We start from the raw sequence: 24,209 nt of genomic DNA, 5'->3' as shown, positions 1-24,209 counted from the left end.
GGTTAAATCATGAACTTCGAGGATGGGTTCATAGACATGAAGTGGAAAGGACCAAGTCAAGAAGAATGACAAATAATCAACAGAAAACCCGTATTCTTCAGGTTTGTTTCTGCTTGTCTTTGAACAATAGTTGGCATATTTGTTGGAAGGCTTCTCCCAGCTGGGTTGCTGTGTTCCCTAGAAAATTTGGTAAGCTTAAACTTTAGACACTTCCCACTGTCTCCTGCTGCTTCTGATGCAGCTGTCATTGCCACTGAAGTCCTCCTCCCAGGTTTTATAGCACTAGTTTAGGTTTTATAGTATTAGTAGTTCCCTGATCAGGCATCATGCTATTTCTTGCTCTCACCTTCAAATTTACTTTCAAGCCAGGAGTTCCTATGCATGGATATCTATATCAAATGTCTTTGGCACAATGGTATAATAAATAATACTGCTTATCTCCTCTCTTCTTAGAGCTTTTCAAAAAGAGAATGTTGAGACATGGGGCAGTTTGGAAATGAAGACATATCCATGTAGGGCATTTCTGAACTTAGACATGTCCCACTCTGGGTTAATGACAGGTCTTACTTAGAATCTGTTAAGTGTGTGTTCCATCTCAATGCTGTTTGCCACAAAACACCATTAAGTCATTCCATCATTCATCAAATATTTGTTGGTAGAACTCAGACCAGCAACTGGCGTCTGCAAGTTCCCAATAATGAACCAAGGACTGTTCTTGATCCTGAAATAAAGTAATGGGTATGATATAGTCCGTACCTTAATGGATCTCACACTCTAGTGCAGAGCTAAACAATAAGCAAGTAAATAAATACACTAAAAATTAGAGCTGAGTTCTCTAAAGAAACACAAAGCAGCATAGGAGGTTAGAAGTTGAATCGAGAAATGAGTGACTAGACTGAGTGGTCAGGGAAAGCTTCTCTGAAGAAGTCCCACTTTAAGACAACATCGTCAAGGTAATTAATGCTAGCTGTTTTAACAGCCCCAAAATCTCAGTAGCTTAATGGAATAAAATTTTTTCACTTGCACAAAATTTGACTTCACTTTCTAGGATTGCTTTTCTCCAAGCAGGGAGTGAGGGATCCAGGTTCCTTCTATTGTGTAGCCCCAACAACTTGAAATTCTTTGCTTCTTGCTTGGGATATTAGGGAAGAAAGAGTTTGGTGTATTGTGCAAAATGTTTTAAGAATCAGGCCTGGCTTTTAGCCAATGTTTAGTGGGCTAAAACTCTGTCACTTTGCCCAGCCTACTGTAAGAGGGACTGGGATCATGTATCTTCTGTGTGCTCAAGAAGAAGACAAGGGTTTGGTGAGAACATTGCTTTTGCCATAGGCAGAAAAATCACTGAAATAACAATGTAAAGATTTAGGGGGGTCGGGCGCAATGGCTTATGCCTGTAATCCCAGCACTTTGGGAGGCTGAGGCGGGTGGATCACGAGGTCAGGAGATCAAGACTATCCTGGTTAACACGGTGAAACCCCATCTCTACTAAAAAGTACAAAAAATTAGCCAGGCATGGTAGCGGTTGCCTGTAGTCCCAGCTACTCAGGAGGCTGAGGCAGGAGAATGGCGTGAACCTGGGAGGTGGAGCTTGCAGTGAGCTGAGATCACACAGTCTAGCCTGTGTGACAGAGTTAGACTCCATCTAAAAAAGAAAAAAAAATAGATTTAGAGGAAAATCTGGAGAAAGAGCTTCTAGACAGAGGGAACAGCAAATGTAAAGACCCTCAGGAAGGAACAGTTTATATATTTAAGGAACATGAAGAAGCTGAGTACAACTGGAATGCAGGGGCTGAGGGGAGAGTGGTAGATGAGATTGGAGAGGCAGCAGATGTAAGCTCAAAGAAAACTTCATAGGCTTTGGTGAGAACTTTGGATTTCATCCTGGGTTTGAGGGGATGCCATTGAAAGGTTTGAGTACGGGAGTGACTTGATATGATTTATATTTAAAAAAATTAGTAGTTACTCCATAAAGTGGACCATGATGGGGAGTATGACTGGAAGTAGGGAGACAAGTTAAGAAGCCATTTTAGTGAGCTAGGTGAGAGAGATTGTTTGTGGTCCATACTAGTGTGGTAGTCATGAAGGTGGCAGAAAGTACTTGGATGCCAAATATATTTTGAAAGTAAAGCTGATAGAAATTGTTGATATAATGATAAATCCTATGCTTAGGTATTGGATGATTGGTGATACCATTTACTGAGACCAGTCCCGGGGAAGGAGCAGTTAGAGGTGGAAGTCAAGAATTTTAGATGTGTTAAGTTTGATATGGCTATTAGGCATTCAAGTGGAGAAGTCAAGTGGACAATCAAATATCTGGGTCTGGAGTTTAGGAGAGAGGTTGAAACTGGAAGTTTAATTTGTGGTGCTACTACCTAGAGAGAAGCACAGAGGAAAGAAAACAGAGTGAGGTACCAAGTTCTGGGCCATCTCCAACATTACAGGCTGAAAGAGAAAGAGGAACCAGTACTTGAAAAGGAAGAAGAGTAACTGGCCAGTAAAATAGGAGAAAATGTAGAATAGTGGTGTCCCAAAATTCAAGCAAAGAAAGTTATTAAAGAAGGGAATGTAACAGTTAATTACAGGGGCCAAGAGAGCTAAGAGATGATAATTAAGATAAAGAGTGAGGAATTACCTTGGAATTGACCATGAGAACTTGTTAGTGATCTTCGTGAAAGTTCTTTCATTGGAGTGGTAATGGCAAAAGTCAACTAAAGTGGATTCAGGGAAGTAATAATAGAGGAAGTGAAGAAAATTATTTCAGGATGATCCCTATACATGGGAATAGAGAAATGGAGTAGCTACAGGAGTCAGAGAAGAGTTTTATTTTTGGATGGGAAATACTTCACTAGGTTTACATGTTTACATGCTAATGGAAACATCTTAAACTGATTATTTCATGACTAATTGGAAGCAGTATGTGTTATGTTCTAAAGTACATTAAAAGGATAACAAGAAACGTGGGGTTTTAACCATTTTTAACAGTTTTAACTGTTTTAACTGTTTTAACAGTTTTAACTGTTTTCATACATAAAATGAGGGCTAGTCCAGGTGAGCTCAAACTCTGACATTCTGAAATTCTGTAATTATCTACTGTGTGCTTCCCTTGGCCTCTCCAACAACTTTTTTCACCTAATATAGTAGGCAGCTTTATTAGTTGTTAATACTAATAGAGGCTGCAGGTAGTCATTCACAATATCACATATACCCCAAAGTCCCAAAGCTGCTTATTGGCATTGGAATGTGGAGTCTAGTACTTCAAAAATTCATGTCTGCCAAAGCCTACACATCAGCTGCTACCATGGTCAGAGGAAAAATGGACCTTGTCTCTCTTCTGCTTTCCACATCTGAAGCAAATGCATCTTATTGGCAGAATCTAAATTATATCCAGAGCTCTGGTGGCAAAATAGTTTGAGTGATATAGGTTTCAGGTGTCCGTCCTTTACTATACAGAAGAAGAGCACAGGAATCAGGAATAGATCATTGCCAGTAGGTAATCCCACACAGCTAGTATAATGAACTTAATGAAAAGTTAGATTAAAATTCTTACCCTAAATGTTTTTTTTTTTTTTTTTTTTTTTTTTTTTTTTTTGAGGCGGAGTCTCGCTCTGTCGCCCAAGCTGGAGTGCAGTGGCACTATCTCGGCTCACTGCAAGCTCCGCCTCCTGGGTTCACGCCATTCTCCTGCCTCAGCCTCCCGAGTAGCTGGGACTACAGGCGCCTGCCACCACGCCCGGCTAATTTTTTTGTATTTTTAGTAGAGATGGGGTTTCACCGTGTTAACCAGGATGGTCTCGATCTCCTGACCTCGTGATCCACCCATCTCGGCCTCCCAAAGTGCTGGGATTACAGGCTTGAGCCACCGCGCCCGGCCCTAAATGTTTTTTTTTTTGGCCTTACCATTAGATGTAATTTGTCATGTTTTTCTTTCCTGTTCGTTAGATAAATCAATAGAACATTTACTGTGGAACGGGTGCTTGGTATTCTTTGATCTTAAAGGAATTCTAATGTAAGAAAAAGAATTTTGTTTTAGTTTTACTGTCTTTGTTCATTTGAAGGAGATGTGTAGTTTAAAGTCTTATTTCATTCAATGCTATTTTGGGTACATATCTTTCTGTAGGGAGCTTAGATGTGCTTGGAAATGTGAGAATCTTAGCTACTATAGAAGGGAATGATGGGGAAGAATCTATATTTGTCAATAGTAAAGAAGTTCCTGGTTAGAGGAAGGAGAAGAATTATTCTGCTTTTATGCTGTTGTCAATGCCAAGCATATTAAGATTTAAAAAAAATTCTGTTTCTTAGTGTAAAGAGCCTATAACTGCTGTCCTTTTTCTTTTCTCATTTCAACCTTTTTTTCTTCTAGTTTACATCTTTCAGTTGCTAAGAGTATCCCAAACTCTTATAAAATATTCTGTAATTTTAGTGAACTGACATTTCTTTGAAATATCTGTTGTATCTGAGTATTATGTCTTATAAAATATTCTGTAATTTTAGTGAACTGACATTAAGTCTTATAAAATATCCTGTAATTTTAGTGAACTGACATTTCTCTGAAATATCCGTTGTATCTAAGCATTATGTCTTTGATTTGATTTGTCCTATTTCATAGTTCTATCCTCTTCCTAGACTTTGAGTTTTTAGAAAAGGTAAAGGGGAAAATTAATGAACTATCTCTCAAAATGAAGGCAAAATAAGGACATTTTCACATAGAGAAAACCAAGGGAATTTGTCTCCAGAAGACCTGTGCTGTAAGAAATGCTAAAGATGTTTTTTTAAAAGACTTGGGTAAATGATACCAGATAGACCCCCAGATTAACAGGAAGGAAGAGCATCAGAATGGGCAAATATTTGGGTAAAAAGACCAGACCTTTTTTTTTTTTTTTTAAACTATCTTTATCTTGTGTGTGTGTACTTAAATGTCTTTAGAAGACTATTGTGTTTTTAAAGCAATAATAATAGCAATTTATTGTGGGGTTTATAGCTTATATAGAAGTAAAATATAAGACAATAAGAACACAAAGGGAGGGAGGGATAAATGCAATTATACTATTAATAAAGTTTTTATGTTGCTCAAATAATATTTCAAGATCGACTGTGGTAACTTAGATCAAAGTATAATCTCTAGAGCAACTACTAAAAGCTAACATAAAGAAGTACAGCTAGAGCTAGGCACGGTGGCTTGTGCCTGTAATCTCAGCTACTAGGGAGGCTGCGGCAGAAGATTGCTTGAGTCCAGGAGTTTGAGAAGCTGCGGTGAGCTATGATTTCATCATTGCTCTCCTGCCTGGGCAACAGAGCAAGACCCCGTGTCTTAAAAAGAAAAGAAAAAGTATAGCTAAAAAGACAATGTAAGAAATAAAAATGGAATACTAAAAAATATGCAGTTCAATGAAAAGAAGATAGGAAAAGAGAAACACATAAAGAACAAATAGAATAAATTAAAAATGCATACCAAGGTGGTAGACTTAAATCCAACCATATAGTAGTTAAATTCAGTGGGCTAAATACATCAATTAAAAGGAAGAGATTTTCAAACTAGATTTTTTTTAAAAGGAAAGATCCAACTATATGTTGTTTATAAGAAACAGCATTTTAAATATGAAGACACTGACAGATGGAAAATAAAGGTGAAAAAGTATGTATGCCATGCAAACGTGAAGCATTAAAAAGCTGGCATCGCTATATTAATCAGAAAAAGTAGACTTCCAAACAAAGGTCATTCTAAGAGATAACAAGAAATTTTTTATTGGTAAAAGGAGCATACAAATAAGATAAAACAATTCTAAATGTATAGACCCCTAATAACAAAGCTTCAACCTACGCAAAGCAAAAAGTGACAAATTGAGAAAAAGATCTACAGCATAATTGGAGATTTTAACATCGTCTCATTTCTTTGTAAATGCCTCTCACATTTTTGCCAATTATGATCTTTTGCTAAACCCACACAGCTGAAAATGCAAAAGCTCATGACCAGTTTTTCAGAGGTTCCTTAGTTAATTGATACAAATCTTGGATAGGTAAACAGAATATCTATTTTCTGTTTGCCTGATATATCTGTAACTTGGCTTTCCCTAAGGCCTACCCATTCCTTTCTGAGACTAGGGAAAGAAGTCTGGCTTCTTTCAGACTTCTTTGCTCATTTCATATGGGCCAAAGTAGCACAAATCATTTAAAATTCACCAGCTATTTAATCTGTTCGTTTTAAACCTTATCTTTATCAACTAGCTATAATTTAATTTTGCTTTTATTTACTACTTACTGGATAACTATGCCAGTAAGTATAGTACTTTATTTTTTTACTGTGTTTTTCTTTTCATTTTGTTGGTGATTTTTTTCATTTGTTGTTAAACAAGACATTTATCAAATAGCTACAATATACAAGACCCACATTAGATTTTTATAAAATAAGATCCTTGACTTATTACAGAGCCAGAAGTGGGGACCCCTATATTCATCCCTGCATATTGGTTCCATCCACCAAACAAAATTGTTTCCTTTTCTTTTCTCCCTTAAACTTCTGTACTTGCTTCTGTTTTAGCACTTACCACATCGTATTGTTTTCCTATGTCTGTCTTCCCAGTTAAACTGCAAGCTTTTTAAAGGCAGAAGTCAAATATTTAATTTTGTACCTTGGGCGCATGTAGGTGCTTTGATTACTGAAAGACGGATATATGGACACAGTAATGAACAAATGATTAAACAATTATTTAAACTGTTGTTTGACAGGGTAAGATTACTTTCTAATGTAATAGAACTTGGTAATATGCCCTTGAATTCTGATACCCTGACAAACCTCTTCTGAAAATCAGCTCACAAAACTACCAGGGAGAATAAAAAGGCATAGTGCAAAGCAAATGCTATGTGAAAGACAGGTGTCCAGTGTAGCATATGTGGGCCACTAATGGGTGTAGATAGAACTGTTCTCTTGCCAAGAGTCATCAGTGAGAACTCTTTAATGATGGCTTAGTTCATAGATGTATTTTGGCATGAATATCTCTGTTTAACTCAGTAAACAATAGGATCTAGTTTCATAATGGACTTTTCATACTTCTTAGGAACTTGTCATTGGGAAGATAATTATTTTAGACAAGTATACATTGTTATATGTTCGGTAACACTTATATGGCTTGGTCATAAGAGTGGTGCTTGTACTAAGCTTTTGGGCTCTTTCTTTAAACTTAATGGGAAGTGCCTTAAATGCCTTAATCTCCTTAAGACACTTCTCCCAGATCAGAATGGACCTAAAGAGTTCTAATATCTGTTAGTGTTTAATTATTTGAACTGAATATGTCAGAAATCTTAGCAATGGAAGTTTAACAATTTAAGTATAGAATGAGCCAGTATAGGAAGATTTCATAAAATTTCATGATACAGTATTAAACTTTTTTTTTTAATATTCCAGGGTGCTCTGGAACAGGGCTCAAATTCTCAGCTGATGGCTGTTCAATACACAGAAACCACTAGTATCAGGTAAGACAGTGCAGAAGCTCTTGGCCAGGGAATTTAAAATAGCTGGTATTTTAAGAAAGTTGAAATTCACACTTCCCTTTCACCTTAAATTTGTTCTCATCTATGAGTTTTAGTCATATACTCAGAGAGAGAGAGAGAGAGAGAGAGATATAACATGTACTACTGAGCAGTTGGAATAAAGCCAGATAATTTCAAAAGTTCAACTCTCCCAAATCCCTTACATATAAATTTAGTCAGAATGCTGTTCCATCATAATTTTGATGAAAATCTTGAATACCTATAGCTCTCTCGCCCTTGATTTGCATCTGTTTCATGAACTTAGGGGAAAGGAATATTATTTTTTGAGTGCTCTGTGCCAGGTGTCTTCCTGAGTGCTTTACATGCATTTTATCTTTAAATCTATATAAAAACTAAAAGTATATTTTATATATAGAAAAACTGGTCAACTCATTTTTTCTTTTTTTTGTAATTTTCAGAGTCATAAGACCTAGTGGCAGACTCAGCATTCGGATCCTAGCTGTTGTACTGACAATGCATTTTTCACTACATAATACTACTTAAGATTTTGAAAGATTTCAAAGAGAATGTTGTATCTAGAAGTTTAAATGTCTTCAAAGGGAAAGATAATATGGGAAGCAATATGGTATCATGGTTAAGATGCTAGCTTTATTTGCCCTGTTGGGCAGAGTTCAAATTGTAACTCTGCCTCTTACTTTGTGGGCTCAAACAGATTACATGCAATTGAAGTTTCCTTATCTACAAAATGCTGGCTGCACAGAGATGATATAATGGTTAAATTAGATAATATATTTAGAGCACTTAGCATGGTACGTAAATGACAATGGTAAATGATAATGATGTGATGTTATTGACAACAGTATCACTGAAGTGAAAGTTGAGAATCTCAGCTTCCATCTGTAGCTTTACCACACACTTGTAGTTCCCTTATATGAATTTAACATTTATTTAGAATATACTGTGTGCCAGTGTTGTAGGCACTGAGAAAAAAATACATATAGATAGATAGTAAAAATGTAAGTCGAAAGCTATTTTATTCATTATACTAATAACTGAGAATTCCTATTAAATGGCAGTGAGCAGCATATCAGCAATCATGAATGGTTAAAATCCTGAGATTGTATTATCCTGCTGAAATTGATAATTCAAATATATTTAAATAGTAACTGATAATTCTCTGCTAAGCAGAATATATCCTTCAATTACAATACATTTATTTTAAAAATATATCAATTTTTAGATGCATGGTTATGATGGCGTGGTATTTCTTCATTAGTTAAAATGTTTTAGTGAATTACAGCCAATTTTCATTTTTTGTGGATTCCGTATTTGCTAATTCACCTACTAAAATCTGCTAAAAGGTATTTGTAACCCCTAATATTAGCAGTGCTTTTGTCATCGTTCGCAAACATGCGTAGATGCTCCCTGGTGAGGTTGAACAAGGCAGTGTTCTGCCTTCTAGTTTCAGCTATATAAACAAGGTCCTTTTCACAGTCCACATTTTTCATATTTTTGTGCTTTTTGTTGGTAATTGTGTTGTTTGAAATGGCCTGAGGCATATTGCTGAATTGCTGTCTAGTGTTGCTAAGCCCAAATGGGCTGTGGTGTGCTGTGTGGAGAAACTACACGTGTTAGATAAGTTTCATTCAGGCATGATTTATAGTGCTGTTGGCTGTGAGTTCAAGTTAGTGAATGAATATGTTAAAGAAGGTGTCTTTAAACAGAAACACATAAATAAGGTTATATATTGATCACTTGACAGAAATATTGTAACCAGAGGCTTGCAGGAACCGAACCCTGTATTTCCCCTAGGAGAATGGTTTAGGATTCACTGAGTCATTGATGGCAGTGACTTTTTAGAACATAACTATCACAAAATGCAAGAAGCGACTATATATTCAAAATATTGTAATCAGAAATGGCCTAGTGAACAAATGGAGTTGTTTCAAAGGAAGTTCTTATAACTCATTTATTACTTCCATTTAGGTCAGTCTTTTTCTCCTCTTAAGTTAATAATATTTGATTGATACATACAAGTTTTCTCGTTGAGGAAAAACGAAGCATTACAGGATCCCTTTACCTCTTCCAGATATTGGTCCTAAACACTAGAAAATCTTGAACACATTAAGAACTCTATTAGAATCATTTGACTGTATCTTTTGGGGCATGATGTGGTTTGAGGTATTATCATTTTAGTTTTTAATTTTAGTAAGGCACACACATGGTACTTTTAATATCATGACTAGCAATTGTTGAGTGAATCCTATGGGACAGGATCCATGCTTGGCACTTTACATATATAATATCTCCAATAACAGTCCTGCAAAGTTTGTGTGGTTATCCTCTTTTTATTGATGAGGAAACAGTTTGCTCATGGAGGGTGATTTCCCCAAGAGTGCCCACTTGAGAAGTGAAGCAGGAATTCTAAACCAAGTCTGTTTTCAAATCCTCAACTTTTTCCACCTTTCACACAGCCTCGTAGGCAAGCACATCTTCACATATTTGACAGAGTGACGAAAAATGACTTTTCCTCAGATTTAATTTGTATTACTAAAAAAATTAAAAATCCTTCAAACCTATGTAGAAATCTCTCTATTTTCTGATACTTTGATTATTTTTATGTGCTTTGCAATGTGTTTGACCATCTAGTACATTTTAGAGCCTTGATTCAGAAATCAGAATTTTAGCATTAGTGAATGGGTTCTTCTAAAATATCCTGGTCCTTGGGCTTTACAAAATGTTGTTATAAAAATTACTGCCAAAGTGCAACTAATATTTTGGTTGAGAGAGATTCTTAGAATTCAGACACAGCCTTAGAATGGGAAGTATTTTGGGAAGACATGAAACTTTTTATTTTAGTAATACCTTATATTTTTCTTACTTTAGCAGGAACTCAGGGAGTGAGCTACAAGTGTATTATGCTTCACCCAGAAGTTATCAAGACTTTTTTGAAGCCATCCGCAGAAGGGGAGACACATTTTATGTTGTGTCATTTCGAAGGGTAAGTTCTTCTTGAAAGAATTGAGTGCTTGCCGTACATAAGACATTGGGCTGAATATTGTGGAAAATACAAAGATGTGAGAAATAGGAAGCAATATAAAATAAATTATGTGAGTGGAACAGTCTAGGTACTGTAATACATGCTTTACTTTGAGCTGTTGAGTATTATAAAGATGAACGTGGAATTGGTGTCAGACTATGAGTTTATATTTAGGAAATATAAACTACTTGTTGATTTTTACTGTTTGTAATCCTGATAGCCATACTGTTTATAACAAAAGAAAAAGTAAAAACATAAAAATATTCTATTTAGGCTTTTCCTATTTAGGCTTTTAAACCAATTCCCATTTGATTATTGAGAAATAGACTTCTGAAATGTAGATTTGAGATGGATTATAGGCTGATTATTAATTGTGGAATGTTTGGATCTGTGTTCCTAAGACTCTCTATTCCTCTTTTATCTCTTCTTAATTAAACATTTGGTTGGTGAAGAGTGCATTAGATAATCAGTTAGCTTATGTAAAAGTAAATGTTTATACTAGCACTTTTGAATGTTATGAATATTAGGCTAAATGGAAAAAATGCATAGCTATTTATATTTCATCTACTTTTTCTATAAAATGAAAATAGTTTCTTCATAGAGTTGCCATGTGAATATCTCTGTTAGAGTGCTTTATGTTAACCCAGGAGCACATGAATGAATTAGAATTCCTCAGTGGTGGTTTCTATCCCAAGCTGTTTTTTTCTTTCTCTCTTTTTTTAAACAAAAGAAGGGATCTCACTATGTTGCCCAGGCTGGACTCAAACCACTGGGCTCAAGTGATACTGAGTAGCTGACTTTTTTTTTTTTTTTTTTAAGAATACACTGGGTGTGGTTAGAAGTAAGTACAGTTGACCCTTGAACAACACAAGTTTGAATGAAGCAGGTCTATTTATATGTGGATTTTTCTCAACCTTAGCAGGATGCCAAACTCACTTATATGCAGGGCCAACTTTTCACACATGTAGATTCCACAGGGCTAACTGTGGGACTTGAGTGTGTGCAGATTTGGGGATACACAGGCGGCTCTGTAACCAGTCCTACATAAACAGAGGGACGAGTGTCTATACTAACAGTAGAATGAGCAAATTCGTTCTCTGATTATTACCACTTACTATCACTGAAATTCTCAGTTAACTAGTTAATTCTTTTCCTAAGGTATAAATATCTAGCAGCTCAGGTTTTTAGGACCAGAGAACTTTGATACTTGAAAACTAGGGAAATCAAACATCTTATATATTTTCAGTTATTAATCAAAAATGCTAAGAGATTTGGAACACTTTAGCCATAGCGTCTCATGATCACTGCCTTTTCACAAAATTCCCTGTGTTCACCTTACTCTCTCAGATGTAACTGGTATATTTCTATACAGCACAAGCCTTAAAGTTTCTTTTCAGCAGCAAGGGGGCAGCTAAGAACAGTGTTTCCCGCAAGGCTCCAACTATACTGGTCTATGAAAACAAAGTATTTCCTTTACTATTGACATAATTATGTTCAAAGTAGGAGAAAAAAAGTAAACTTTTAAGAATAAGATTCAGCACTGTGAAGAAGAAACCTGCTGGGTGTTAAAATGATTGTGTTGAAGTATATTTTATGGAAGTTACTGTAGAAGAATGTTTTTCATACTCAATAGACAGTTTTTCTGAGGTTCAGGGTAACTACTGTATTATTTGATCAAAACAGTATAACAGATATTAGAAGTAACACTTGTCAAGCCATGAATTGAAGTCATGATTAGTGCAGTTTTTCTAAGGGAAGAAAACAAGTATTTTTTTTTTTTGAGACGGAGTCTCGCTCTGTCGCCCAGGTTGGAGTGCTGTGGCCGGATCTCAGCTCACTGCAAGCTCCGCCTCCCGGGTTCACGCCATTCTCCTGCCTCAGCCTCCCGAGTAGCTGGGACTACAGGCGCCCGCCACGGCGCCCGGCTAGTTTTTTGTATTTTTTTTTTAGTAGAGACGGGGTTTCACCATGCTAGCCAGGATGGTCTCGATCTCCTGACCTTGTGATCCACCCGTCTCGGCCTCCCAAAGTGCTGGGATTACAGGCTTGAGCCACCGCGCCCGGCCTAACAAGTATTTTTTATAGAGAAAACAATCCTAGCTTTTTTTTTTTTCTTTTGAGATGGAGTCTCTCTCTGTTGCCCAGGCTGGACTGCAGTGGCGCCATCTTGGCTCACTACAACCTCCACCTCCCAGGTTCAAGCTATTCTCTTGCCTCAGCCTCCTGAGTAGCTGAGACTATAGCCGCATGCCACCACACCTGGCTATTTTTGTATTTTTAGTAGAGACGAGATTTCACCATGTTGGCCAGGATGGTCTTGATCTTCTGACCTCATGATCCACCCGCCTCAGCCTCCCAGAGTGTTGGGATTACAGGTGTGAGCCACCGTGCCCAACCAATCCTAGCTTTAAAGGGACTGTATTTTTATAAAAGACAATGAAAGGTGGTTTAAAAAATATATATGCATTGCATTTTTTTGCATTTGTAAAAAGTGATTTCTCATTAGTTTGCTATAAAAGTGCTGTTAGAAAATTATTGAATTCCACTCCCCTGGCAACCCCTTGATGTTCAGGAAGACTGTTAGGACTGTTTCTCACACAAATACTATTAGGAGTATGTCTAACATTCTGTTTGGATTTTTCATTTTCACATTACTGATTTATCACATTTTGGTGTTTTCTATCAAGGGAGAGTAAAGATAAACCTGAACTGAATTAGATAATAGTAGTTAGACAACATCCTTTTCTATTTTTTCTTGTTTTAGTTCAGTAGTAGGGAGAAGGAAGTTAATTTTATGTTGATGACTGTAAACTATGTTATGGGACAGGAATTTAGTTCTTAAATGCCTGGATTGTTCTTTTTGCTCTTGCTGAAATGAAAATGAAATAATAAATTACCTCATACTTGGTCTTCTCTTTCATCTTTCAATATAAAATATTCTAACAGTTTCATTAAAAAGGTGAGTGGCATCATTTCTTGTGCAGAAGGATATAGACTTTTGCTCCCACTTAGGTTCTTAATTTTATTGGCAAAAATTACTGTAGTTGATACTACATTGGAAATTCAGAAGAAGATTCCAGAGCCCCACACATTTATAATGAAGTCAATAAGCAAGCCATGTTATTTTATTTTATGAATGGACATGTATTTAACAAAATACTTTAATATTTATAAATGTAGAAGTAGCCATTGACTGTTTAGTACTGTTATTTAAGCCACTCTCTCCCAAACTGACACTCCCTCACACCCTGCATTCCTGCACCTTTTAATCTCTTTACAGTTGAGCTGTTGAAATTATTTTCTCTAAAGCAGACACACTCTTGGGTAACTACTGAGTTCCTGTTATAGCTCAGCAAGAAAAAATGCTTATGATCCCAGTAGTTCAGACAAAGGTCCAAACTGCTTCTGTTCTTTTGACTTTCCTTAAAGAGTTTTTTACCACCAACATAGTAACCTATTCTGCCTTCTTTGCTTAGTTCTAGTTATTTGTAGCTTATTTTCCTGTAAATACTTTGCCTTTTCCTCCTCTCTTTGATTTGTTTGTTTTAGTGTGATTTGGAGAGGGAGGTTGAGGAATAACTTTTTCTCAAACTTCCAAGTCACTTTGAGTGTAGAATAACTGATACATTAATAAGAAAAAATCCAATTAAGTTTAATGCTCTTTTTGTTTGTTTGTTTGTTTTGTTTTTTTGTTTTTTAAAGAGACAAGGTCTCTATTGCCCAGGATGGAGTACAGTGGTACAATCATAGTTCACTTTAGTCTCCAATTCCTGAGCTCAAACAGTTCTCCTGCATCAGCCTCTAGAGTATCTGGGACTACAGGAGAGCGCCACCACACCCAGCTAATTTTTATTTATTTTTTGTAGAGATGGGGTCTCACTTTGTTGCCCAGGCTGGTCTTGAACTCCTGGGCTCAATAATGCTTATTTTAAAAATGCTTTTGTATGATAGACTATTTAGGGAGGGAGGGAGGAGGTTGATTAAATAATATAACAAAATGAATTCAAGAGCTAAGACAGAAACAGATAGGAAAGCTCAAGTAAAGTTAATAAGAAGATGATTTTAAAAGGGCAGAAAAGAAACATTGAGAAGAGGTGGGGAAATGATATTAATTTATTATTTCAATACACATTTAAATACCATCCTTACATGTTGCTGTCTCATCCACTAATATATAGGGAAAGCATTTCTTCCTGGGGCAGTTTTTCATTAAAAACAGGTTCTCTTTGAATCAGATGACTATGAATGTCAGTTTGCCATATTATCTCTACTTGTTTAATATTTTTTGTTTTACAAATGAGATGGATGCCTACTTTGGGAACATTTTTTATTTCTATTACATTTTCTGTTTTCAGTACCTGTCTCAAATTGTAAGTAAACAAGTAAAGTGTCTTTTCATCGTTTCAAATACATACATAATATTACAGAAGAACCTGAGCTATAGCCATATGACTGCCTGAGAGGTGTCTCTTTCTCTTCTCTTTCCAGGTATTTTATATATTCTAGCAATAGTACCATATTTGGGTATTTACCCCTTACTGATCCCTTATAAAAATTATTAACACTATCACATATATGGCATGGATTATAAGGGTAACCTTAAGTAATAGGGACTTGTTGTAAGATACGTGAGATTAAAGAAGCACAAGAAACTGGCTCAGAATCCAAATAATCCCTCTGTGCTTGTGCTTCCTAGGGTGGAATATATACTAGTCTTCATGGAGAATTGGAATAGGTTTATTGTCATTTCTGATTTGACAGCAGCTCCAGTGATTCCACTTTAGTCTTTTTTACACATTACTGATTCACACTTCTCAAACACAAAGACCTGATTGGGTAGTTCTGTTCTGTTATGCAGAGAATTACTATGGCAGCTTTGGCTTATGATCCATAGTTACTCATTTGTGACAAGCAAAATAGGGTTGGCTTCATTAAATGTATTCTCTTGCTTTGTAAGCCAACAGCTTTATGCAGAAGGAAGAACGTGGGGCTGCTCTTCTGAGGAAATGATTGTGGCAGGTGCTGGGAGCTTCATACACTATTATACCACAAACCTGTTTTTTTAATTATTATTATTTTCCCCCCATTCTTAGTAAGTGTGCATTAAATTCTTTCTTGTATTGGTTCCTAATTGTTTGATCTAAAAGGCCCATCTTTTCATCTATATGATAAGCCTTTTGAAGGCAGGAAATATCGTATGCTTCTGTGACCACCCCCGACACTCAGCGATGCCTATCACTGAGTACTTACTGAGCAGAATGCTTTTAGACATGATCCATTGAGAGAAGTCACAGTGATGGAAGTTTGTTGTTTTTCATAATCATTTAAAAGGTATTTTTTACATTGTTTTGCTTAAAGAAATTGGAATCTATTTTACTGATCTGAGAAGTAATATAAGCTGTGCTGAACTCCAGTAGAAGGTTTAGTTAGAGATGATCTCTGTTTTGTCCATTTATAGTTTGCACTAGCCAGGTATGATCAGCTTATTATTGTCTCTGAATCTAAGCTGTAAAGCTAAATAACTCACCTGGGTGTAGCTTTCTATGTCAGTAAGTAGAACTTTGAGGTACTTGCATCTTTATTTAAAATTATTTGTTGGGAGCAATTTGGAGTAGATTTTTGTTAGACCTAACTGATTTCTTTTTTTGGAGAAGGGATGGATTCTACTATTTGTACAGAGTCAAGCAGTAGGAGCCAGAAACTTGAAACTTTGGAAACATTGTAGGAAATACTGTAATTATTGCAAAAAAAAGTTTGACTGGTGATGTTATTTGTTCAAAATGTTTGCCAGAGGTTTAGTCCCACGGATGGGCGTAAAAACGAATTTCAAAAATAGCAATGATATTTTATACCTTCGTACCTAGATTAATACCTAAAACATGAAGAATGGCATATTTTCTTAATGCCTGTTATTTATTTCTTAGAAATTTATGTTTAGTTTATATGCATATATAAAAATTCTATGTACAATTATATGTATATATATAAAATCTTCAGAGGCAGGAGGAATTTCTTTAGTATCAAAGGAAATTAGTTTATAAAGTCTACTTCAAAAGGGTACAGCTCCTTCTTTTGTTCCTAAGACCTCAAAACTTGAGCGTACACATGGATCTTGGAGTTTGGCCATTTTCTTATCTCCACTTTCATGGCCTTTCAGCCAAATTCTAGCTGGAAAACAGTGTGAATAGATGAGTTTGGAAAGATACTTGCATTTTAGAAAAGGGTCTTATCTCAGAAGAGAGATGTTTTAAAAAATCTTTTAGAAGACTTTTTAAAATTAATTTTTAACTTTAAAATATATTCTCATTCAGGTCTAAAACACATACAAAAATAGAGCAGAGTTGACTGAGTACCCTAGGTTAATAAACTTAACCTAGATTTATTTAATCATTATACCAATAATGTTCTTTTTATATGTCCATTTTCTGTTTCACTTTATTATATACAAATATTAACACTTTAATGTAAACTACCTTTGTAGTTTACAAACCTCTTTCACATGCATAATCTTAGAAATTCCTTACATATAAGCACATAAGTATTCTTAGTCCAATTTTATGGCTGAAAAAGCTGAAGCAAAGAGAGGTTAAGTAGCTTATCTAAGGATACAAAAATGGTAAGCATTAGAACTAGGGCAATAATTAATGAATTCTAATTTAATACAGTGATTTTTTTTTCTTTACATTGTGGTACTTTTTTCTTTATATCTGGTACTTCTAGATATATTACAGCATATGTAAATAACAAATTAATCTAACTCTCCAAAAGCAAGATATTTCATTGACAAATCTGCTGGACAGTTTTGGCAGATTCATTACACAACTTCAAAAAGTTTTTGTTTGTTGATTACCTGATTATAGATTAAGTACTTTATTAGATTATGCTTTCATAATGCTGGAGAATAATATAATGGTTTAAAATATTATAATATAGCTTCAGATTTCAAGTCAGGAAATAGAATAAATAGGCCTTGAAAGTTTCTGGTTTCTTTTTAAAACAGTATCTGAAATTTCCAACATGGTGGAAAAGAAATGTCTTTGCTTTGTCTTAAAGAGGAAGTAGTTTAGCAAAAATAGAAGCTGTTTTAATTATTGATATTCTAGAGCTTCTCATTGAAAAGAGTGGGATTTTTGTGTGTGTAAATACATTTTATTATGTTTTCTGTACGTGGCATGCTAGGTCTTTGAGAACAGAAGCATTTGATCTCAAACTCCTTGTTAAATGTGAATTACTGTTGTGTGGTTTTAGAGAATTTAACTATTTGTTTTTTGTCTCTATAACATTGCTAGCTAACATAAAAAATTTTTTTTCTTACACTTTTCAAACACAAAGTCTAAAGTAACTTGCTTTATGTTTGAGAAATGATTGTTCAATAGTCTGTAACTAGACTTGTATATAGCCACAAACAGAGAACTTGTAACTCAAGAATAATATGAAGTCTTCAAAATTCTCAGAATGGTGGGCAGATCCATCCGAGTCTTGATAACTTTTCAACTGTTCTTATTTGCTTGCGCTATCTGGTAGTCTTATTATTGTAAAATATGTTTTTCATATGCATTTGTTTAATCTCCCCCTTTTAGGTTGTATGCTTTCTCTGGGCAGGGATAAAGTCTATTCATTCTGTTTTGTCTTTTACAAGATGTATTGCAATGCATTGCAGGCTGTGCAGAGTAAGTCCTAAATAAATGTTGACTACTCAGACCACTAACTGTTTATTTGTGCCGTTTACCCTTATTTTTTATGTCCTACTCTTCAAAAGATTACTAGAGGTGGGGTTTGCAGAAACAAAGGAGGACATTTTTCTCAATGAATGTTTAAAATTACTTCAGTGACTTGGATAGCAATGAAAATTTTAAGAATATATAGTCAGCTTTGGTGTGGGTGGACTTTTAGCTTTGGAATAGAATAATTCCTGAAAGACTTCTAAAGTTACATTGAAAAAAGGGTGGGAGGTGGGAGAGGAGCAGAAAAAATAACTATTGAGTAACTAGGCTTACTATCTGGGTGACAAAATAATCTGTACAACAAACCCCTGTGACACGAGTTTACCTATAAAACAAACCTGCACATGTTTGTTTGAACTTAAAATAAAAGTTAAAAAAAGGAAAGAAAAGGTAGGATTTAATGATTGATAGTTTAAAGTTCTCATCAAATTTTTTGTGATGAGGGAAGAAAATATTTCCCCAAAGCAGAACTGCTTTCCCAGGAAGAACATTTCTTCACATCATGAATATGTGAGGAAAAAAAATACATTTTAAACAACTCATAGGTACAGACCCTAGGGACCTGCATTCTAGCCCCCATTTTGCCACTCAGTGACATCTGCTATGTGACTTTAGAGAAATCACTTAGTACCTCTCATCTTCAGTTTCCTTATATGTTAAGTGATAAAGTTAGTGTAGATTTGCTTTTTTCTTTCTGGCTCCAGAAATCTATAGTTTTCTTCTGTGTGTTTGTGTATGTGCACACTTTCCTGTTAGAAAGCTGTAGTATTGCTTTAAACTCTTTGAAGTTACTAAGTGATTCAATCTAGTGGAGTCAGTATATTTTAAGAGTTCTGAAAAACAACCATAACAAAAACAACAAAATGTGAAGTTACAAGGTGGGGCTATAAATTAGTTTGTTTTTTGAATAGCTGGCAGTTTTGTAATTTATTTAATAACACACAGTACGCAATACGACAACCTTTAATGTTTATAATATTCCTGAGATAGGTGCAGTTATCATCATTTTACAGTTGAAGAACCTGAGGCAATTGTGTCCATTGTGAACTCCAATAAGAAAGATTTAAAAAAAGGAAGAAAAAGTCAGCGGTAGAAATGAAAAAACAAATTTATCCATTGTGACACAGTTTAGAAATGGTAGAGTCAGAATTTAACCAAGAAAGTCTGGCTCCAGAGTCTATGTTCTTGATCATTTCCCTCTATTGCCTATTTAAGATATCCAAATATCATATCTTTGAAGGTAGTCAACTTGGAGTTTAATTCCATTGATCTCTCTTTTCAAAACATATTTTGAGTTGTTTCAGGATCATTTTCCAGAGACCAAGATAAAGCCCTGTGGAAAACCAAGCCACATGTTACTCAAAGTAATAGTGTGGGAGGAACAAGAGCCAGCAGGGAAACACAGAGGAAATTATTAGAAATATAGGATAATTGGAAGAGTACAGATGAAGGAAAATAAATCAACTTGTTTATGTTATTTTAAAACATGGAAGTCAAGGAAGAAGAGTCAGAAAAGGAGGCTGTCAGTGGTATCAGATGTTATAGAGCTCCCTGAGAATGAGAAATGAAAGAAACTCATTTGTCTTGTGTAAACATAAAAATCATTGGTAACTTGAGATTACGTTTATTGCAGAGTAATCAGAACAGAATCCAGAGTAGAGATAGAAGAGAATGAGAAAGAAAAACAATGGTTTGGTAAATTTGACACTGGAAGGAGATGGAGATATCCTAGACATAGATAAGGAGAAGAGAACTAAGAGTGTGTGTGTATGTGTTTGTGTTAAGGACAGGAGAGATATAAAGATAGGATATAAGGTAAATAGGGACTATTGTAGTTAGTTTATATACATATAAGAATAGAGTTTATGTTTTATGCTTGACAGATGTTCTAAAGGAAAATAAACAAGTCATTGTTTGTTCCTCCTCTGTATTGTTTTCTGTTTAAAGTAAAAGCATGGAGAAAGTTGAACAGTTTTTGTTTATTTGCAGTAGGACTACAGAAAAGAAAGAAAAGAGTGTATGGAATTGAAACCAGATTTTCGAAGAATAAAATCATGTTTAAAGTACTCCTTGAGATATCAAAAGTCTTTTAAATCTTAAATACGAAGCTGGTTTTTAATAATGGTAAAGAGTTTTCAAAATGTTAAAGTTGATAGAACTGTTTCTCATTTAACTTATATGTAAATGGTTTTATAATTTTTTCTCGTATTAAGTTAGAAAACTAGCAAAGTAGCCTACATAAAATTTGGTATAACCTTTCTGATGATGTCATAAAACTTAATTATGGAGGAAGCAATTATTATAATTAGGAAAAATTGATGACTTATGATCTAACTCAGGACCAAGGTCTGAAACACTCATGTCATTTCCTCCCCTCTCCTATATACAGTGATTTGTTCATTTTGGACTCTTAATATTTTAAGTTTTGACACCACCAGCAAATCTAAACACTGACAGTGTTTTCCTGAAAAATCTTAAGACTGATAATTGTGTGATATTTATTTCAACACATTGCTGCTAATCTTCTATAAAGTTCTTATTATGGGTAGGCTTTCAGGAGACATCCAATTCATAATATGGGCATCACACTGGAAGCCTGCAAGGTGGATGGTTGGCTGAGAATAGGAGTATAGTATCTAACTAAATAATAATTATGCGATTGTTTAATGTCTGTTTCCCCTGCCAGGCTATAAGTACCCTGAGGGCAAGAACCCTGTGTGTCTTAGTCATGACTCTGTTCCCAATACATGGCATATCAGGCATGTAGCAGGTATTCAATAAATATTGAATGAATAAATGAACAAATTAATTAGATACCAAATCCATCAGTTTGATACTATATTTTCAATTAGTTTATATAGTCACTGTAATGTGATAAAGAAATCGTGATGTCCAGTTTACTGAGTATTACTATCAGGACCATCCGTGTCTCATGTTTAAGTCTAGAAATCAGTCTTTGAAAATGAGTGAATTCAAATGCATTTTAAAAAGTCTAAGTGCCATTTTGCATGAGGGAAATTATATACCCAGTAAGAATTTCTCTGTGTTTCAAAGTTGAAATACTGATCTTGGTAATACATGGACAGAAAGGATTATTTTTCAGTTAGGGTGCTAAACAGATTGTGCTATCATTTTAACTTCTGGAATGAATAAGCCCCAGACTGAATAAGCTCCTTATGTATAACATGCCTGTCTATAATGTGTCTGTGATGCCCTAGAAGGATGAGACTGTCCCCTGCAGAGTGCTTATTTCATGTATGGAGTGAATTTAAGATAAGCTTGTCAAATTGCTAAATCTGACATAAACTGTCTTTTGAATAATTTATTTGGAGTCATCTCTGTCTGATTATAATTTGCCTTAAAATAAATCTTGAAAAATTAAACTAAAATATATCATACAGAATAAACAGTTTACATGTAATAGTTAACAGTTACATGTAAACTGTTACTCAGTTTACATTTTACAGCTATTTCTTTTCTGATTCCATTTTTTATTGAATAGAAGTTCAATAACTTTTATTCTGTTACAAATGAGTCTGTCTTGGAGAGGGTCAGTGTCACATACTTACTTTGAAGTTCCTTAAAGAGGTTAGTTGAATTCTCCCCCCAAAATGTGCTTTGAATTAGCAACTTTTGAATATCTATTCTAGTAGAGGTATGAGCAATGTGAACTAGAGAGAATGATATACAGTAAAAATAATAATTTTTCTTTGACTTTGGAATGAGGATAATCTAAGCCACAGCCATGTAGGCAGACGTTTTCTGATGTATGTAGGTATGTTTGCTTGTCTATCTATCTATCCATTCCCTTGTTTTCTATATATTTGACCCTAACCTTTCAGGCTTCTATTTTGCCATCAGGTGCAAAACCAAACTGAGCGATAAGAGAGTGGAGATCCTTAAATCAGTGGTTCTCAAACTTTTTGGTTTCCAAATTCCTTTATGTTTTCAAAGAAAATGAGAAGAGTAGCATTTTTTTTTTTTAACATTAAGAAAAACCTCTTTAATGATTGGCTTAGCAGAAACCAGCTAGATTCTTATATCTGTTCTTTTTGGTCAAAATATATGAAGAAAATCCAGCCTCACACAGAGATATAGTTGGAAAGGAAGGACTGTTTTAAAAGCCTTTCAGATAATTGTGGGTATTCTTTGATGCTACACCAAAATGCAACAAGAGGTAGTTTCTTAAAGGTTAGTTGCAACATGGAAGCCAAATCTATGAACTTTTAGTAATCTGAAATTAAAATCCATTGGTTGATCTTGCACTTTGAATGAATCTTTTACCTATGCAAGGTTTTGTTACGTTATACATTGGTCATTTGAAGATACTGGTTCACTGAGTTATGCAGGTCTTCCAAATGTTGACACATTTTATTATATATTAAAATGTCACATTCTTTAATACTATCACAAATCTTATCAGAAAAGTCATTAAGTATTATGAGCAGTTCATGGTGGCAGATACAAGTTTTCCAAAATTCTAGTTTTCACTCGAAGGTTCAAATTTTATCATTGTTAAAAAATATGTCAGTTTTCCTTGAAGTAGTAGATTCACTTAATTTATTTTCAAGACATATCTATCAGATACACAAGGCTAAACAACTATAGTTTATCAGTCAGTCTTTCAAGTAAAAGTGGTCTTCCATGAAGAAAGTAGCTAGTGCAGCTCACAACTCAGTTACACAAGTGGTTTTCCTCTAGACAACAATTGTACTTTGATATGTGGCAGAAATGTTTTGTGTGTATTTCCCATTTTGTCATACAGAAATTAAAAGACATCTACTTAAGGGTCAAGATTTCATAAATTAATAACTTTTATTGCTTCATCAAAGACTTCCTTTAATGAAATTGACTGTGTATGGTATGTGCATGTATATGACCATAGGGCAGTAATACGATGAACTGTATAATACAGTTTGGTGCTGCTGTGTTAATTCATGCTAGGACACCATCATTGCTTTTGCATCATTGGTATCAACACAGTTGTTTCAAAATAAATGATGAAATTTAGGAAAGTTATTCAACACCGAATATTTCAGTACTGTTAGTGTTTGTTGCCAAGCATTCCTATAAAAGGTCTTTGTTGTTGATTACTTGGGGCTCATACTGAATAAATATAGGCAAAACATAAAGTCTATAGATTCTTCCACTTGTAAAACAAAAGCACAATTCTGTAGTTGAGATACTAACTCAGCCTTCATATTTGCAGCTAAGTGTAATTTGATGAATTAACATATGGTTGGAAAGTGCCATGATATCTTATACTGACTTTTCAGCAGACATTGAGCAAGGTCGATTATCCACAATTTTATTAGTCTCTCAGCTATTATATGTACTTTTTCAGTCATTAAGCTATATTAATAACTTACAGTGTAGGATACTTCCACGGTCTTTTCATTTCCAGTATGAAAAGCTGTAACAATTTTTTTTTTAGAGGATTCATCACATGTGTGTTTAAAATATCCAGTTCCTTTTTCTTAGTCTACATGATTGGTCTCAGAATGACATCACAACTTAATTGGCACCATTATAGTATTTGAAAGATTTTGTTGCATAAGAGATAAGAAGATAGATTATTCATACCTCTGAAACAAGAGAAAGATGACTTTCAACATATGGTCATTTTTTATTAACAATTTCAACTAGTTTCTTTGCTAGATTCCACCTTTCCATGAGTCATAAAATTCTCAAATATATCAGTTTTATCTTTTTCTGTATCTTATATGTAGACATTATAGTTGCGGGTTAAGAAGGCAAGTTTTCTTTTTTTTTTTCTTTTTTATTATACTTTAAGTTCTAGGGTACATGTGCACAACGTGCAGGTTTGTTACATATGTATACATGTGCCATGTTGGTGTGCTGCACCCATTAATTCGTCATTTACGTTGGGTATATCTCCTAATGCTATCCCTCCCCCTTCCTCCCACCCCACAACAGGCCTGGGTGTGTGATGTTCCCCT

At 34.9% G+C, this 24,209-nt stretch overlaps 1 protein-coding gene across 3 annotated transcripts in view; it reads left to right on the top strand.

Annotated features, from left to right (window-relative positions):
- Positions 1–24,209, top strand: part of ATF6 (activating transcription factor 6) — a 188,473-nt gene that overhangs the window by 80,769 nt on the left and 83,495 nt on the right. For 2 of the 3 annotated variants that reach the window (XM_007976372.3, XM_073008195.1), the window contains exons 12-14: positions 2–101; positions 7,400–7,467; positions 10,372–10,486. In XM_007976372.3, coding sequence (XP_007974563.3) covers positions 2–101; positions 7,400–7,467; positions 10,372–10,486 — 283 coding nt within the window. The remainder of the gene's footprint in view (position 1; positions 102–7,399; positions 7,468–10,371; positions 10,487–24,209) is intronic. The other variant, XM_073008194.1, reaches the window with a different exon arrangement.

This window comes from Chlorocebus sabaeus, chromosome 20, assembly GCF_047675955.1.
Source record: "Chlorocebus sabaeus isolate Y175 chromosome 20, mChlSab1.0.hap1, whole genome shotgun sequence".
Lineage (NCBI taxonomy): Eukaryota > Metazoa > Chordata > Mammalia > Primates > Cercopithecidae > Chlorocebus > Chlorocebus sabaeus.
Note: the sequence above shows the minus strand (reverse complement) of the source record. Positions and strands in the feature narration are given on the sequence as shown.